The sequence below is a fragment of the Leiobunum rupestre genome, chromosome 9 (genome assembly GCF_980474605.1).
Source record: "Leiobunum rupestre chromosome 9, qqLeiRupe1.1.hap1, whole genome shotgun sequence".
Taxonomy (NCBI): domain Eukaryota; kingdom Metazoa; phylum Arthropoda; class Arachnida; order Opiliones; family Sclerosomatidae; genus Leiobunum; species Leiobunum rupestre.
The window spans coordinates 40470234-40490403 of record NC_143392.1 but is presented as its reverse complement, the minus strand read 5'-3'; the positions used below and the strand labels follow the sequence as shown (position 1 = coordinate 40490403).

The 20170-nt window shown below is 34.4% G+C and overlaps 1 protein-coding gene across 1 annotated transcript; it reads left to right on the top strand.

The window, feature by feature from the left end:
* The first annotated feature begins 1216 nt into the window (after positions 1 to 1216).
* Positions 1217 to 19150, top strand: LOC149927820 (dynein regulatory complex subunit 4-like). Its single transcript, XM_090157863.1, has 7 exons — positions 1217 to 1339; positions 2638 to 2739; positions 5022 to 5426; positions 6538 to 6798; positions 8249 to 8416; positions 10223 to 10309; positions 18992 to 19150. Exons 1-7 carry the CDS (start codon positions 1337 to 1339, stop codon positions 19148 to 19150), a joined length of 1185 nt encoding a protein of 394 aa, XP_090013989.1. The 5' UTR covers positions 1217 to 1336.
* Positions 19151 to 20170: the final 1020 nt, after the last annotated feature.

Sequence of the window (20170 nt, the reverse complement as noted above, 5' to 3'; positions counted from 1 at the left end):
TATTTACTATAAAGTGTGTATAATTACATTTATATACCAACAATGATTTTTTGAAAGCTTAAGCCTAAGTTTTCAATTGTTAAACCAAAATTAAAAAATCTTTGCCAAACACTTTAGCTTAACGCTTTAAACATACTTTGGGTATAGAAATGTTATTGTACACATTCAAATAAGATATTTAAAAAGTTATATATTAAATTATAAATATTATATATTTACTTCCGTCATTCATCCTAGTTTAATAATCTCCAGATAGCGCGTCTTATAATTCTGAAAGGTATTAGAGCTTTGGCTCTTAGAGGCCTAAGTACGCTCTTGGTTTCCGTTCCGTAAAACATTTTAATGGTATATTATTCGCAAGAAAATTTGCATTTGACAGATTACATAACGAGCAATTGGAAATCAAAATAACCTCTAATCCCATTCAACCGAACCTTTTTATTAATAGCATCCCATTTGACCGAACCTTTTTTTAATACTTTCCCATTCGACCCAACTTTTTTTTAATACTTTCCCATTCGGCCGAATATAGCAAAAATGCGCGGTTTTCTTTATTCAATAAATATATACATTTTTATACAGATTAAACGATATTTTCTTTTCTTTTTTACATTAATCACCTTAGTAGCACATGCACATAAATCGGAAAGTTTCAAAATATTAGGTTAAATTATTTAAAGTTTGCTGATGTAAGACATAAGTCTTAATTGGTAATATCTAAGGCACATATAATTAATTTCATCCAAATTTCTTATCTGGTGTAGCATTTATAAGGAATTCTACCATTTACCCAGATTTTCTTCAAGATAAACAGCAAACCAACCTTTGAAATTTTTTTATTTCTTTAAAATTTTATACTTAGAAAGCAGTTGATAAAAAATGTCGTAAGAATTCTTATTGACATTCCCATTTAAATTTTTCCATAGGCTTAATATTAAATAACTGAAATAAGTTTTTCAAGGGTTTGTATACTATAACACACACTGATTGATGTTATATTGTAGCAGGTAAGGTTTATTTCTAATATAAAAGTGATTACTCGTGATTATTGAACCGTATAATATCCATACCTTCGAAATTATAGTTCTTCGATTCATCGTTGTAACCTAGATCGCAGCACCTGTCATTACCCGCGGAAAAAATCAATACTCCTTTCATAACTCTCTCTAGGTTGTTATCAATGTTGTCGAAAGAATGCTCCGTCGCTATGGAAACCGAAGGAGTATAACGCTAGAGGCGATAATAAATAGTCTTTTAATTTCGCCATATTGTGTCCATCTCTCAAGCCAGGGTGGCACTTATCGGGCCAATATCACCGTGATACGTTTTCCTCAAAATGGTGAGACAAAGTTTTTTCTGTTAGAAGTTGTTAAAAATGACGGTCGAACGTAACGCTGGCTTAAGGCAATAGCCCAATAAGTTCATTTTTGTCTTTTTGTGATGTCTTGAAAATGTATCCCAAAATGCATTAGGAAGTAGGAACGCGTAAGACTACATGTAAGAAAACAAATATTCCGGAAAGGAATCTTTGGAAAGAAGGAGAAATTATGGAATAATTGTTGATGAGTTTAAACTGGTTTAGCTTATTTAATTGTAACCTTCTTACAGTTATTTGAAAAGATACCATAGTTTTATTAGCTGACCGATTTTAACAAACAGACTACATAACAACCCTATCATTTTTGATAATTGTTAAGAGTTTTTTTTTGGATAATGATACTGGTGGTTGTTACCTATTAATAAGTGGTTGGGTGGTCATATGCAAATTATTATTATTAGTTTCATCAAGAACCTATTTAAGTTACTGAGAACGTTGAGTAACAGAAGCCACAAGTACTACCTAGGTCAAACTAAACAATGTTACCTCCATCTGCCGGAGACGTGTTGTAAATCGGAAAATTTTCGTGGAAAATGACCGAGGCCTTTTTTCCGGAAAAATTTACGTATATTTCCGAAAATAAAAAAATGATTTCTTTCCATAATTAGCTTAATATTGTTCGCAAATTTCAATTTCACGGAATTTTCACTTCATTTTGTCGAATTCAAAAGTAAAACTAAACGTCTAGATTAGTCAGTTTTCTATTTTTCCGGAATATTAACAACTATATTTTAAAATACTTAACAAAATAATTGGTGAATTCGTGATAATTGTGTTATTTATTAAATTAACTACGGCTTTTATGAAAGTTACACGAACTAAATCAATAGTTAATCGAACATTACTGTAACTAATTGCACGTTTTCTAAAAGATGCTATACATAAATTTGAAAAATTGTGTTTTACGTTTGATATAGGAGCTAGCGTTAGTATAGTATAGTAATTTTTGAGATACATAGTTACTTCAACCCAAAAATATATTTTTTCGCTGAATATTTTTTAAGGTTTACAAGTTTGATAGCACTTTTCTAGAACTTTATCAAGTTAAAAAACACGTTATCTCGATTCCAAACAAAAGCAATAGAAAATTAATACGAATATGTTGAAACTAAATTGTAATAGAACTGAATCTTTAATCAGTCCCATACCACGTTTTTGCTTCGAGCCGTCAAATTTGGTGGGTTTAATGGCCATACACAGGCCCTGTAATCTAGGGTCATTACAAAAGGCTGTTTCTAACGACATTTCTCTTCCTGCAGCCACCGAAAAAGAAGAAGACCGCCAAGAAAGTCGGCAGGCGACACAGCCGAAAGACCGTCCTGGTGAATGGAATCCCCTTGAGCGAAATGACCAAGGATCAGGTAAAATAAAGCGTTACACAAAAACCACCGGGAATAGACTGCTAGGCTTAAGCCTACTTTTCGAATGATGCGTTCTTAAGCCCAACATGAAATAAACAGGGCCACGTCGCCCAATGACCGAACAATAAAAAGTCTTCATCGGAGAAGTTTCGGTTGGCCAAATGAAAATATGTTAACCCTTTTTTAGGAATTGATTACAAAAATAATTTGCAAAAAACACTTGGTAGTAAAGTAATTAGATTCGCTGTTGTCGCAATGAATAATTAAGTATTATAGATGTTGCAAGAATGTCTGGTATAAGGCAAGTGGGGCTCTAGTGTAGTACTTGGATGCTACGATAGCTCTTTCAACCTAGTGTATTAGGCCCGATTGGTTGAGATTAAATTAGCTTACGAAAGAGGACGAACTATGTGCCGTATATTTGCAACGGGACATGTGGCAATTCTATTCAAGTCCTAGTCTTTCGAATTTAGCACCTTCACCGTCTTATGACCGAGGCTTAGCGTCAAAACTTAATCGTTAATTATAATAAACATCTTTTGATTGAGTATTATGTTTTCCGTAGATAAAATATTTTTTAAACAGTTACGAGTAATTTTCTTTTAACCTGATATATTAAACCTGAACGTGTATTTTCTAAGACTTCGATCTTTACAGAGAAGCTACACGCTGTAAATAATTATTTCATAAATCATGTTTCTGGTAATAATTAAATGTAATGTATCTGTAACTTGAGGTACCAAGTCGTACTTCAGCTAAATTTCATATAGAAAACCTCAATAAATACTAGAAGCATAAGTAATACAATCACATATAAGTATGACACAAGAAGTTTTCCTTAATGAAACCTGGCTCAAGGGATAGGACGTAAACAGTAGATTTTATAAAATGTCTTTACGCTTGCCCAGCTTGTTGAAATTTTGCCCTGGAATAGTTCAGCCAATGCCTAAGAATGAGTTCATAAACTCTTTAGTGGGAGAGAATACGGATCCACAGCTGAAGCGGGGAGGCAACATTTTAACAAGATGCCCAAGGTTATTTTATAAAAAGATCTATTGAGTGACGCGTGATTAAATATTCGTATTCGATGATTTAGATGGGAAAGTTAACATAATCTAGTCTAAAATAAAACAAATTTTATCCTGTCGGTGTGGCTTTGGCAAGCGTCGTTATATATATAGCACCTTGACTGTCTAAAGGCCTGGCTATGAGGGACACGCACCGAGGGTCCAAAAATTTTTTTGTTGTAAATACCAAAAATGAGATTCAACGTTGTACTGTATTCCGCTTAGATGTGCCGTAAATAGCGTTTGCTCATTAAACTAGATTTTACTACAAAAAACAGCAATATTTTATTGGAATTCATAGTAAGAATTAAAATTTTATGTCCGATTAATGTCACTGTTAACGCTTCCACAAGTATGACAAACACCTTAAATTTGCACGAAAGTACTTTGCGTCATGGTCCCAAAAAATCTTAAAGACATCTCAGTCTATGAAGGTTTTATACAGAGGCATGTGGTCAGAAAGTGTATATTCCGGTAGTACAAGTGAATAAAAAAGCCTACTTCATCGGTGGTCTCATCTGAATGCCCAACGCCAGCGTCCACAAGCCTGGAGAGGTGACAAACCAGCCATGGGTAGCAGAAGCCTACTACTGACACAAGCCACTCATCCCGACAAAAGGCACAGCAATGGGGCGACAAGCCTCCACTTCGCGCCCAGCCGTGGGATAGAGAGTGGATGCTCTACCTACATAGGTAGAGAGCCAAGCCCTTTAGAAAAGGATGGGCACACTGCAACCCACGTAACCCGGCACAGCTGGCACCGGAGTTCCCGGTGTGCCCCAAAAAGGACGGGAAACCGGGTAACAGTGCCTCATATGGAGACCCGCCGCCCCACACCAGGCTACTAGGTCGTCCGAGGGACCAGATGGTGCCTGGACCTTGTCCTTCTCCGTTAGCCTGAGCCGAAACACAGTTTCCGGCCTCAACCTGACCGAAGTCGGAGGTGGAGATAGGACCATTTCATTGCGGCGAACATCTCCCAGTGCGCCACCACCCTTATGGGTTACAAGAGCCAGACCCCGACTATCCGGTTAAGCCACCAGTTATTGCACACCGTCACCCGTTAAATATATACAGAGGCATCCTTATGTGTGATTATGTTATATATGCTAGTCGACATAGGTTAAAGTCAATTATGTCCACCCCATCATTACCATTTCTTGGTTCGCCATAAGGTCACTGATTTAATTATTTTAATATAGTTTATTTTTTCAGTTGGAGGAGCACGTCCTTCGGTTACGAGAGGAGTTGGAGCTGGAACGCGAAGAGAGGAATTATTTCCAAATGGAACGGGATCGAGTCGCCACCTTCTACGATATCATCAAAAACGAGTTAGCGAATCGCAAAAGCGATCTCACCAAGAAAGAAATTCAGATCGCCGAGATAGAAGAAAAACATCAGGCCGAAATCACTCTCAGCAAACAGAAAGTGAAACACTTGTTGTACGAGCAGCAACAGAGGCTCGCCCAAGTGGCCACCGAACACCAGGTGGCGCTGACTAAAGGGGAAACGAATGAGCGTGAACAAGCCATGGCCAATTTTAAAGAATCGAAAGATCTACGCGTTCAACTAAAGGAACAAGAACTTGCAAATATGGCACATATCAGGGAACTGAAAATTGTAAGATTTCAAATTAAGTTCAACATTTTATTAAATGTTGATTTAATTTTATCAATCCAGATTTGATAACAAATTGGACAGATCAAACTGGGAACCAATAATTATTTGATCAATTGGTTTAGCAAGATGAAAAAAATAATAGATCAAACGGGGAACTAATAATCATATGAACCAATTGTGAACAAACGTTGAAAATATTTATTTGATCTAGATTTGATCAAAAATTGTACTGAGAAAACGGGAAACTAATATCCATGTGATCAAAGGCTTAAATAAGATTTGATCTAATTCTGATCCAATTTCTCTAAGATTTTGAATATTAATTATTAAAATTACGTGCAATAAGCTAAAGTAAGAATAAATTATAAATCAGGACACTAACGTTATCGTTAAATGTTTAGATTCACAGTCTCCCAAAATATGTTTCGAAAGAAATAAATACGAAATTCGATTTCATCGGAATAAAATGGCTGATAAATAAGTTTATATGTCATTTTAGATTGGTAAGTATAGTGATACAACCGGTACATTTTTAGTGGTGACGCGGTGTATACAACCGCGGTTTGACGGGACTGGTAACCCTTACGAAAATGGCGGATCAAATTTGGTGCCAATTTGGTTCCAAAATTATATTATATTACAATTTAGGCAGACACAAATTCGACTTTAATCAAAAATGTGCTACATATGGCCCAATTACAATGTAGGGAATTCATCTTTATTCCGTTTGGATAATTTGATCCGAACAGAAATGGATTCGGTTGTACCTTGGTAAGAATTGGATCCCAATTTGGTCATTTTCAATTTCGTAAAGGAATGAAGATACGTAATTTTTACGTCCTAACTGTCCGTCGTATAAAGGTATAATATTGTCTCGTTTCATTATACTTCGAACACAAAACTACAACTTATTAATTCAAATCCAATTAATCTAAAACTACACTCCACATGAATATAAATAAGTTTGCTCAGCGGAACTGCATAGACACATGTAAGATTGGATTACAATCTTGCACTCCAAAGATATTTAAAATGCAACGCGGCATTCTGTATTTGTAAATAGAATGCAATTAATTACGTTGTTTTCCGTATATTTTTCCGACTGTGGTAGGAACACGAGAGGCGAGTCGGAGAATGCGTAAGCAAAATGGAAGAGAGGGTTGAGGACATCAGCGATCGATACGAAAAGAAGTTGTCGGCCATCCGCAGCGAGATCCGCCTTCAGGGCAAGATGGAATTGCAGGATTTAGAAGAAAGAAAGAATCAACAGTTGCAGGATTTAATCGCCACTCACACCCAAACCGTGTCCGAACATAAATTTTACTACAATGAAATCACTAAGGATAACTTGACTCTCATCAGTTCTATGAAGGTAGAAATAGTCAACAAAACGTCTTCAACTTGATGATCTTAAGTACACAAACTTTACCAAAACCCAACATGGCCATTTTTATAAGCAAAATAAACTATTTTATTTGGTTTTATTGGATTTTGTATAAAACTAATCCAGTTGAACTCAACTCGGTTTAAGGCGAAACACTGCAAAAATGGCCTTTACTTATTAATCCCACTAGGCGCTTACAGTAAGACAGAATTGTTTGTATTTTAGAACGCGATCTACAATATTAACTTAAGTTTTCTGAGGGATAATTCTTGAATTAGTTTGTTTAAAAATCCTAAACTTGGCGAAATACTCAAAAATGTCAAATTAGTCAAATTTACGATCAACCTTTTGAAGGAGTGGTCTAAGATAGAAATTTGGAATTAGACTGGGATCAAGAGCAATTACATTTTCCATTTAGGCCCTTAACAATTTTTTTTTATAAAATAATTGATATAGATATTAAGAAATATGTTTGATATTATAAATAATATTTCTATTCTATTAATTTTATTTTAATTTCCTTTTTTAAGATGGAGATAGGAATTACTTCAAAGATGAGGTTTTAGACGCGTACTGGTTATTCACGTCTCGTCGGACGTATAAATTAATTCATGTGCTCCCATAGATTCGTTCTGTATTGCCTATTTACAAGGTTTCAACTTCTAGCTATAAAACGACCAAACCCCTCAAAATTACTCTATAACACCATTAGCGTATTCATATATAAGAATGTGTATGAGTTCATTAATGATAGTACTATTTAAGGACATGCAAATGTGTCTCTTCTTTCAGGGTACATACAGACCTGGAAAAGTCAGGGAAATATCAGGGAAATTCCCATATTTTTAGTGAAAATCAGAGAAATCAGAGACATTTATGAGGATTCAGAAAGTTTGCCCTAAGGAATACAATACATCAATTAGTTTCTCTTATTAAATATGTTACTTTTAATTCTTTTATATATTATAAAATGGAACCAATTTAGTTTAAATGTCAATCATAAAATGAGTAACTCTGTACCCTTTACTTTTAATTTAGGTAATCAGATAAATAATAGTGGGACAACCTGGAAATATCAGGGAAATTGGTTTGCCAATATTTGTATCAACCTAGTCTTTGGTTCTCGGCTTATATTTCAAAATATAGAAATATTATAAATTAAATATGGTTATTTCACTAAACACAATGTTGTTTTTTTTTAATATTTTACCTATTGATGGCTTGCGTAGCATGAAGGGCTTCCCACCACCGTCTTAGGCATTGTAACCCGGCTACCTGAGTTAAATTCATTAAAGGTACTGTGGGTATTAGCCAAGCTAATTATTAATGAGGCCTGGCTTGCACTAATACCTAAATATTTACCGAACTAACTAGGTTTGCGGGTTTTCCAGATAAATATGTAAACTTTGTTTGATCACTTCATAATGTCTTTCAACAGGACGAGCTTTCTAGATTGAAAATAAAAGAAGATCGACTTGAAAAACAAGTTGAAAAACTGACCAGCGAAAACAGCGATTTAAAAGGACCGTTGCAAGAAGCGAGAGACCAACTGGCCTTCATTCAAAAGAAAATGACCAACTACGAAAGGGACCAATCTTTATTGACCGTGAGTAGATCAATTAAGGTTTATTTAAATAAATCACGAAGAAAGTGCATTAAATTTGACTAAGCGGTAAGACCTTTTCATAGAAGTAACACCATTAGAGGTATAGATTCTTAAATACCTAAAATCAAAATGTTTTAAATAATCCAAAAAACGTGAAAAATATTACATTTTTATTGTTTATTTTATGCCGAATTTTTCCTCAGTTGAACTTTGGTTTAAAATGTTTACACAAAAGATAGCATAAATTAATGTTCGAAGTAGATTTTTTTTGTAATAAAATGATATCTACATCTTTCGCGCAAAAAAATCCAAATTGGCGCCATCTAACATAAATAAAAGCATTAAAGTCGAGCCTCTAATGGCTGTGCTCTAAATATATCATTTTCTATAGCAGCTCGTTAATCTGTTTATTTTGTTTGCATTCTCGATAAGAGAAAGTGTTCAATGACAAAAGAAAAATCTAGAAAATGTATTTCTTTATCAAATCAAAAGCCGTGTTATCACCGATAAAAAGTTGTCTTCGTAAGATGATGAAATTTTAGAAATTTATCATATATTGAACAACTAATTTTCAAGTACAGATAGGAAACCAATTTTTCCCTCAATCACAATTACAGAATAAAACTATTTTAGCACATCATTAAAAGGAAACTCTGTTTGGTTGAATTTCGCCAATAAAAATATGAATAATGCATACCAACAACCGCGACGTATTAAATTTCTTTTTTAAACAAGTTACGTAAAAAAATATTTATGATCGTATATAGATCCTTGTAATGCTATGACGAAGTGTTTCCGAAAAGGCAGCAACATCTGGTTGTATCGTGGTATTTGTTGAAAGAAAGTACACGTGGAAGCTTGGTTGAGTTAAAGGCCTTATTTATAACTGCGGTTTGAGATCTGAATGTCAAATTGGTAGACTTACTTACGATCCAAACGTGACGATGCATTTCAACACGTGCTTACCAAGCTAAATTTTAATATTGACTTTGTTTCGACGATTCGCGGCCATCATAGGGTGCGTCAAAATTCTAAGAAGGAATTCTTCTCTTCAGAAGAGTTCTTCGTGAGAATTTTTCTTCCTGTGAGAGCTCGCTAAAAAGCGTCAAATGTAAAAAGATTCTTCTAAGGTTACGAGAATGCGACTAACTATGTAAATTAAGCCTTTGACAATAAATAGTATTTTTACACGATTTCACGACAATATATGAAGGAAGAAACATTTAATTTTTAATTTAAAGGAAATATTTCATCTGAAATTAACTTAACATTCGGTTTTCTCTGAAATTCATTTTCGTGCAAAAAAATATCATACTGTTTATTTTCTTTAGCACCAAGTAAGCTGACTAGAATATTAGATGCCATTTTTAATTATAACCCCCCCCCCCTTTTTGACCCAGTGAAGGCATTCTCACTCTTCTCAAGAGAACTCGTGAGAAGAGATGACGTCACTTCCTGTGAGATGGACCGTCAAAATTTGAGAAGTGAGAATTCTCACTATCAATTGAAGAATTCTTAGAATCTTGACTCACCCCTGATCGAATTTAAGTCTGGCACGAGAGAGAGAGTTAGGAAAAACGTGACACGCATGTGTTTCCATAGCGACAGAACACGTTAGTTCTGAGATACCGTTTTGATTTGATTTGTTTTGGGCTGAAAAGTGTTTACTTTTCGAACCAAATGGGCTTAAATAAAAACATTCTAAGTATTATATGGGCTAATTATTCTTAATGTTTAAATTTTTCCTTTGATCTTTTTATCTTTATTTTTGCTAATCGATTTCGTCCATTTTAACCTTATTATTAGAGCACAAGAATCGAAGCTAAATCCTGGAAGAAGGAACTTAAACATTTAAGGATGCAAAATGAAATTCTAACTCAGGAATTATCTAAAGTAGGAGAAATGCCTTGTTTTATTTTGTGAATGCTATAGGTACCTATACCTACTCTACTAAATGCACTTGCAGAAGCCAGATCGCTTTTGTAATCGAGCTTTGGTAGACCGTTCATTACTACTTTTCTTTTAATATAATTATACACATAACACTCCCTATTCCCTCAACGCCAATTTGTTTAACGATAATCTGTTTCGCCAATGACCGTATAAATCATAACGTAGCTAAAGACTGACAACTCCTCGCGAGTCATTAGTAGTCGGATCAACCCAGGGGCGTAGGAACGTTCTAGAAGTTGGAGGGGCAAAGAATGGTTTTGAATTTTTAATGGAGTGTAGCTTCTCTGAGTGCATGTGTAATTTTTACTACTATGTGAATTGGTGGGAAAAGACTGAAATTTAAACACAGTTGTGGTTCTATAAGCTTTATATGCGTTTAAAATGGGTGATACTAAAAAGAATCTTAGAATCTTTAGAATCTCTAGAATCCCGTAACCCTAAAACTAAAAAGAATTTTAGAATCTTAGAATCGTTAGAATACAGTATGTTTGCTACTAACATAGTTAAGAGAGTACTATTTGACAAAATATACAACTTCACATATCAAAGATAATAACTTTACACACGTCACTCGAAACGCTTAAAATAAGACCAATTATCTAATATTAGAATCTTTGTTTTTTTAGATATAGAATCCTATACAATGACAAGATATTTTAATTAAACCAAAAAATCCTCCAGAATGCAGTATAAAAATTTATCACCCGCAAACTAATCTTGATATTTTATTTAATTCTAAATCTTTTACTTCTAGAATCCACTATAATAACCTATTCCCTGTACAGTAAACTTAATATTTTATTTAATTCTAAATAATTTCCATCTGGAATCCACGGTAATAACCTATTATATGTACAGTAAACATGACGTTTTATTTAATTCTAAATAATTTTCATCTAGAATCCAGTATATTAATATAGTATCTGTGTTTGATATTTAAAGCTTTTTTTGTTGGAATCAGTTACAGTAGAATTACTTTATTCTGTAATTAATAGTAAATTTAATCATCAAGCTCCATTTATTTCAAAAAGGATATCAAACAACACACCAAGCTGGCTAACGCCAGATATAAAACATAATATGCATCCGAGAAATGCGTACCTAAGAAAGAGCCGGAAGAATGCTGTTTTTAAAAATCAATGTCAACAGCTCAGAAACAAAGTAAATAACCTAATTGAACAAGCTAAAAAGAAATCGCTAGAGTCAAGTATTGAAGGTTCAAAGCTGGAAAGTAGTGGCATGTGGAAAACTTTAAAACCCCACCTTTAACCCCCTGTGGAGAGAATATCGCGTATTAGAATGGGTGGCAAAATAATCTCTGAATTTCAAGACATTGCAGTGGAATTGAATAAATATTACAGTTACTTCATCTTGAATACTATAAGTGACCTGCGGACTCAACTGTTTAAATTTCGGGACGTTAACGATAACTTGGTTACCAAGCATCTTTCAGAAATCATTCCAACAAAATCAACTGGGATAGATAATCTAAATCCTGCCCTAATTAACGCTTTAGCACACATCATAGATATAGTTATTAAAGTGGATTCTAGATGCAAATTATTTAGAATAAAATAAAATATTAAGTTTAGTGTACATATAGTAGGTTATTACCGTGGATTCTAGATGAAAATTATTTAGAGTAAAATAAAATATCTTCTTTACTTTGCAGATACTATGTTATTATACTGGATTATAGATGAAAATTATTTAGAATTAAGTAAAACGTCATGTTTACTGTACCCATAATAGGTTTTTACAGTGGATTCTAGATGGAAATTATTTATAATAAAATAAAATATTAAGTTTACGGTACAGGGAATCAGTTATTATAGTGGATTCTAGAAGAAAAAGATTTATAATAAAATAAAATATCAAGTTTACTCTACAGGGAATTGGGTTTTACAGAGGATTCTAGAAGAAAAACATTTAGAATTAAATAAAATATCAAGATTAGTTTGCGGGTGATAAATTTTTATACTGGATTCTGGAGGATTTTTTTGTTTAATTAAAATATCTTGTTCATTGTATAGGATTCTATATTCAAAAAAACAGAGATTGAAATATGTACAATATTAGATAATTGGTCTTATTTTAAGCGTTTGTGTGTAAAGTTATTATCTTTGATATGTGAAGTTGTATATTTTGTCAAATAGTACTCTCTTAACTATGTTAGTAGCAAACATACTGTATTCTAAGGATTCTAAAATTCTAAAATTCTTTTTAGTTTTAGGGTTACGGGATTCTAGAGATTCTAAAGATTCTAAGATTCTTTTTAGTATCACCCGTTTAAAATGAGCATTTGAGCCTTTTGAAGATTTCAACAGACCAAAAAGTTGGAGGGGGCAATAACATTAGTTGCCCCTCCCAGCAAAATTCTAGGGAGGGGCATTCGAGGGGCTGATCACTCCGCATAATCGGTGTATACAGAGCCGTACCTTTGACGGTACTAATGGGATTACGCGTAATCTTTGAAGTCCCTGCCTTTGGCAGTGCTAATCCAAGCGTAATCCGGTGTACAGATTTTGTAAGAGTGGTTAACCCCTCGGGGGCATTGCCCCCCCTGGTTCCTACGCCCCTGGATCAACCCTGGCTGATTGAAAATTAAAACACTTTGATAAGTAAATATTACTCTTACTTCGGTAAATTATGATAAATTATTGAATAGGAATATAAATTTCACAATAATTAACCCCCGATTTAAATTTGAGACCTAAACGGTCATATTTATCGTTTTCAAACTAACCTCGCAGTAATTTTGCCACAGAAGTATCAGGGCGTAAGGAGTGTCCGGTTCCCAAACTTCCGATTACGCAATTGTTTTTCATCTTACACCACCCTCCTACGCATTGTAACCCGGCCACCTGAATTAATGACTTTAAAAGTCGCTTATGACTTATTTAGTTCTACAAATATTCGTGCATAAACGAATCATTTTAGAAATATGTCAATTAATTATATTTAATAATGACCATGAAAGTTATTATAAAGACAAAATCTGTCACTTATAAATTCGCTTTTTTTGTCCCAAACTAAGAAGTCAAATTTACACTCCCAAATTAAGTTTCCATCTATGATGGAAAACTTGGGATGAAAAGAGAGGAGTTTGAATAAGAAACTTAAACTTGCTTAAGTTGTTTTAGCCGAAGCTGACCCAAATGCTCGGTGTAAGCCTTGGCTTTCTCTTTTCAATAACATGTGCGTTTAATATCCCCAATAGCGGTTCATCTCCAAACAGTGTGGCACAAAAAAAAAGAGAATTTTCTAAAATGCCATTGAATACGTCTTTTCAATCGAACGCTATTGAAAGCGATCGAGGGTCCAAAGCAACGTTTCTAGGCTGGGGAGGCCCTCCCGCAACTGGGCCCTTTCACTTTATTTTGTCGTCCAAAAGCCTATTGATGAGCGTCGCCATTGAAAACGGCCTTTGAAAGACCTGAGGAATTTTTCAATTATGAAATTTTAAACAGCTTTATGCTTTACACGAAGCTCTTATATTAGAACTAGAAGCTCATCATTTCCTTCCTTTAGCTCTTCGCCGTCGATTCCAAGCGGGAAATATCTTGCGAAATATTTTCTCGCGCGCCATCTAGTGGCGAAATGGGACCAGTAAAATAACTCGTAGACAACCAAAAAGCGACTACCCGCTCAATTTTTAACACACGTTTCCCAGATGTCACGCGGCCCAAACGCCCTGTCGTAGAAGAGGTGTGAAATATATTTACTCATGAGTCAGGAGATGCTATGCATGATCCTGTTAGTAAAATTATAAACTATTTGTAGTTTTATAAATTAAACCTGAGAGTTAAGTTTACAATTTTTATATTCGTTAGTATACCATATTAAATTTAAAGCAAGTGACATGCAGCGTCACTTTTAAGTTCTAGTCTCTGGTATTTAACACATTCACCGTCTTATGACCTAGGTTTAGCGTAAAATTTGTATCGTAAGTTATAATAAACATCTTTTCAATTGAACAAAAATAAGTTAAATATGACAAGGTATGCCACTAAATTATGTTCATCAACAGAGATTTAGCAGATGATGAATTTTTTAAACAGTTACTAGTAATTTTACTACTAAGAAATCGCCGTAGCTTCTCATCGGCTTATTAATTTGAATTGCCTACTTTAGATGGGGATTTTTTAAGGGGTATTATTTGTTTAATACGGAAAAGTATCTAAAGAGTTTTCTTTGGAGCCTTCACTTACTATGTAAAAGTTACTGTTATGAATTCCATGTTTTGAAGATTTATCACGTAGTTTTTGTGTGCTCTCCGAGGGGCAGGTCACTTCCTTGATTAACGACGCACCCCTCAAAAGATTAAATCCGATTTAATCATGATTATTTTGATTAAATTCAATTTAATCACGATTAAGTTGATTAAATCACGTTTAATTATGATTAGAATGTTTAAATCTGATTTAATCATGATTAAATGATTAAATCTGTTTAAAATGATTAAATCCTGATTAAAAAAATTATATCGTGATTAGTATGATTAAATCGTACTTTAGTTTGGATTTTAATGATAAATTCTCTATTCGACCGATTATATTGATTAAATCGTGATTAAAATAATTAAATCTAATTAAAATTTTAAATCTAATTAAAATGATTAAATATAATTAAAAGGATTAGATCATGATTAGAATGATTAAATCTCGTTTAAATGATTAAATCCTGATAAAAAAGATTAGATCATGATTAGAATGATTAAATCTCGTTTAAATCGTTATTAGATTTTCTAATCTTGATTAGATTTTTTAATCTTGATTACCCTGATTTAATCACGATTACCCTGATTTAATCACGGTTACCCTGATTTAATCATTTTACTATGATTAAGACGCACCCAAAAAGTAAGTGACCTGCCCCTCGGTGCTATCCCTTATTTTTTGGCTTAAGATTCAACTAGGGACATAGGGTCATGGGAAAGGGTGATCTTTCTAGTCGCTGATTGGCCAGAGTGGGATGTGTTAGAGATTAAGAACTCTGAGTGTTTTTTTATTTCTGATTGCTTTCCGAACCATTTCAGTGAACTTAACGTTGAACAGTGCAGCAAATTTTCACGCTTTCTCAATTCCGTCTTGTGTTTGAACCTTTTCTGGAATCCGAATCTTGAAGGGTTCAAAAACCCATCCTGAAGCTTTTCTGCTATCCTAAGCCATTTATACAATTGGAACTTCAACGGTTCAAGACTCAATTCCTATTTAAAATTAATGCCATGTTTACTTATACCGGGTGACCACTAAAAAACGACCCAGAGCTAATATTTGAAAAGCTATTTTTATTAGGGTTTGATATTTTCAGATCATATAGCACGCGCAGGGGGGACCTCATTAGATGAAACCACACCCAATGACCTTGAACCATGTCCTCAAGGTATTCAAAATCTATCTGGAGAACCGTTGCACAGTGTTCCAAAAGCCCGATTTTTTTACCAAAATTCTAGAGAGTACCTATCATAAATAGTTTAACATATTTCGTTTATTCTGAATACCTGGATTTGTCAAATGTACAATTTTTTTTCATGCGACCCCTAGCGGCCAAGTTAGCTTCCTATTGCGTTTTTGACAATTTTGACCTTTAAATTGGATAGATTAAGCTATTCATATCATGTAGTATTTTTTGGATAGCGATGTCTCGTATATAAATAAAGATACGAAACGAAAACCATATCAAAATGCACAAAATCAGTCCAAACGATGCTAGTCAATTTCGTAGATCTTTTCACTATGGGTAGACAAGAAGTCATATAATGTAATTACGGTGGAAAATCGTTGCGATCTCTGTTAGTTCGGCAACCATTGACGTTTATCTATGTTAAAACAATTTCTTTAATATAGCCCAAAGCTAGCCAAGATTTGGGCGATTTTTGGGCTGGAAAAATTAAATGTTTTAAAAAAAACTCCGAAACAATTTGAATCGGCGTTTTTGGGAATTTTATGATTTAATTACACATTTTACATTGTTAATTCATTGCACAAATTTACGTTTAGCCATTCTGTAAATGATTGTTCGTCCTCGGATTCCTCATCGTCACACGGTGTATTAAACGAACGATTTATATTTGGAACTTCCGGTTCTTGGAGTAAATCAATTGTTTCTTTCGGAAGGGTTAGACGATAACGCCTGTCAAATCTTTTACTATCGTAACGTTGAAGGTTTAAAAACATGGCGAATTAAAGGCGGTGTAAACAATCCAGTCTTCATCCAAAGAAACAAAGAATCCAAACTTTAATGTGGGAGAAACTATCGCTTAGAGTTGATTATCCGAATCCAGGTGGCGCCGGGACAAGTAATGATGGGAATACCGCTAGAAGAGCCTTTTCGCTCGGAATAGAAAAATGGTTAATTCAAAATTTACACGTCATTCTTTGCGTCATTTCGTCGGTGCTTCCCGTAGACGCAACCAAATTTGGACAATACTGTCGGTGTCATGGAGAAGCTATTATAAAAACATCAGCATAACCGGTAGGAATGTCGAGTGAGCAAGCTGGTGAATCCAGGGACAAGATATACCGTCGCGATCGGGAAATGCACGCTCGAAAGACCAGTCGAAAGGACAATCTAAGCGATATTTTTGGTCGAGCTCTTGATTCCTCAGATCCAATCGTGTCAAACTACTCTCTAAGTAAAAGATTTGACAGGCGTTATCGTCTAACCCTTCCGAAAGAAGCAATTGATTTACTCCAAGAACCGGAAGTTCCAAATATAAATCGTTCGTTTAATTCACCGTGCGACGATGAGGAATCCGAGGACGAACAATCATTTACAGAATGGCAAAACGTAAATTTGTGCAATGAATTAACAATGTAAAATGTGTAATTAAATCATATAATTCCCAAAAACACCGATTTAAATTGTTTCGAATAGGTGTGAACTCAGCCTTTCTTTATCTTGCATAGGTTGCTATTCTTAAAAAAACAAAACAAAACCATTTTGGGAGCAAATTTAAGTTTCGGATTTTTTTTAAAACATTTAATTTTCCAGCCCAAAAACCGCCCAAATCTTGGCTAGCTTTGGGCTATATTAAAGAAATTGTTTTATCATAGATAAACGTCAATGGTTGCCGAACTAACAGAGATCGCAACGATTTTTCACCGTAATTATATTATATGACTTCTTGTCTACCCATAGTGAAAAGATCTACGAAATTGGCTAACATCGTTTGGAGTTAGAGCCAGTCAAAGATGAATGATTTTGTGCATTTTGAGATGGTTTTCGTTTCGTATCTTTATTTATATACGAGACATCGCTATCCAAAAAATACTACATGATATGAATAGCTTAATCTATCCAATGTAAAGGTCAAAATTGTCAAAAACGCAATAGGAAGCTAACTTGGCCGCTAGGGGTCGCATGAAAAACAATTGTACATTTGATAAATCCAGGTATTCTGAATAAACGAAACTATTTATGATAGTTACTCTCTAGAATTTTGGCCAAAAAATCGGGCTTTTGGAACACTCGGTTTCAACTAGAAAGGTTCGAATTGGAATCGACGTTACAAACCTAACGGTTTTCAAGATTTTAATAGCATAAGATTTTACCAGAGCGAATTTGTCCTGAAAATGTCGATGACGTTGCACAAGTACTTTCTAAATTATTAACACCTAAGCATGATCTCTTGGTCATTTTTGTTTACGACCTTTTGGCTTTTGGTGTTTATTTTCTATACTTCTTAACGGGCAATTTACATCGGTTCAGAGCCACATGAACATAAAATACGATGGCGCACACATTTCTGATTGGAACGGAGTCTCTTAACCCAACGGTTCTCGAGATAGTTTTTAAATGACCTTTAACACATGGTTCAAGGTCATTGAGTTTGGTGTCATCTAATGACCCCCTGCGCGTTCTATACGGTCTAAAAATATAAAATTCCTAGAAAAATAGTTTTTCGATTATAAACTCTGGGTTGTTTTCAGTGGACACCCTGTTTAAAGACTATAAACCAAATGAAAGGCGAAAAGTGACTGAAATGTTATATGAACTGGACATTTCCAAAAAGACAATCAAAAACATGTTCGTTGACACCTAATTAAAGCTTCTTACGAACTATTTTTACCTAATAGAACGCTTACTCTGTTTATTGAGCGAATCTAAACTTGAACGGCAAAAAGGATTTTATTATATTTGCATAATTTTTAAATTTTTAAATTGAAACGAATTGCTTAGTAATGGTATAAATGTTTACTGAGAGACATTTCTAGAACAGCCATTTTGGTAGATTTACGGCCAAGTCATTAGGCTTAATATTGACTCTTTGATTCGTCGTTATGGTGCCGAGGCCTAGAGTCAGGGCGGAATAATTTGCTTTTAAGTTACGTATTTTTTCGCTAGAGGCGCTTTAATTTTTGGTTATGGCAGCCAACTTTACCGCATTCCACACAGAGCTATCAGAATTTATTTAGACTAACTAATATACGGTCATTGGTGTAACTAGTGGTACCACAGCAGAGGTTGTATAAACCTTTGTTTAACATTTTTAAATTGTATGCCCTTCCCCCTCGAAACAAAATCCTGACTACACCACTTGGAACTAACTGAATCACTTATTTATAATACTTTTTAGTATAGACAATAAAGAGTTTTCCGATTTATTTGGTGATGTAGATGGAAGCGGAGCGCTCAGCTCTTCGAGAACATTTCTCGTTGGCGGTCCAAGAAGTCCATCAGAGATGCGGGCTCAAATCACTCTCAACATCTGTCGACACGAAGCTCGCGGGAACAGTTGAGCGAGATATTGGAAATGATAGTGTTGAAAATAAATAAACAAAGAAAATAACATTTTATATAAAGACTGATAAATTCAGAATTTGATTCCATTGATAAATCAAGAATGTATTGATTGGATTAGAGAATGACTATCACGTCTTCCGTCGTTGTTGAAGCACACACCCTGTGACGATTTTCCTTCCCCCTCTTGAACTGGAGGAAAACTAGACCAAAATTACACGATCGTCTCAACATAGTCATTAGCCCTATAAATAAATACATTCTCAGCTAAATTATAAATTTATAATAAATTATAAATATTTGAAAAGCTGATTTAAATATATTTTATTAATAAGCTAGCTTATTTGCGTTATTTGTTTGTTGGATATTAGATTAATAAATATATAAAAGTAAATGAACCGTAGTTATCAACTACTCTACTCCCCATGTTGGAGGCGTTTTCTTTATGAAGTAACATTTTGACCTCGAATTTGAAATTTTGCGCGCTCCTAGGCCGAAAAAAAAGTTTTTGTTTTAATGAAACCATTTTTCATGCATATAAATAGCTATACTCACAATTCCCAAGGGCAATTTATCGCGTCAAAAGACGGGGATGAAAATTAGCTTTTATTTGACTCGATTTTCTCATCATTTTCATAAAGAAAACGCCCTCCGATTCTCAATGCTATTTCGATAACTACGGCTCATTTACTTCTGTCAATAGTTGCAGCAGCAACTATAGCCTCTGTTCCATGATTCCCGGAAAAATTTCCCCACCTACACGAAGAGAGAGAGAGAGAGAGAGAGAGAGAGCCGGTTATCGTACCAGAGTGATTTCCTCCCATTTACCGGAAGAGAAGCGGAAACATTAAACGCGAAAAGGTGGAGGGTTGTCAACTACATTCTCGGTTTTACTGATATCGACTGATTTCCAACACAATACTGATGACCCTCAAAAAGGAATTTACTGCTAAAACTTTGTTCTAACAGTCCTGTTAAAGAAATTAGTGGCAAATCGTCAATCATTTTTGTTTCCGATTTCACATCGATTAACCATAACATAATCTAAGATGAATA

Bases quoted from the DNA above. Each gene is read 5' to 3' on its own strand.
- LOC149927820 (XM_090157863.1), top strand. The intron at 2,740-5,021 runs GTAAAATAAAGC...TTATTTTTTCAG, and splicing joins GCGAAATGACCAAGGATCAG to TTGGAGGAGCACGTCCTTCG. The intron at 8,417-10,222 runs GTGAGTAGATCA...CCTTATTATTAG, and splicing joins GGGACCAATCTTTATTGACC to AGCACAAGAATCGAAGCTAA.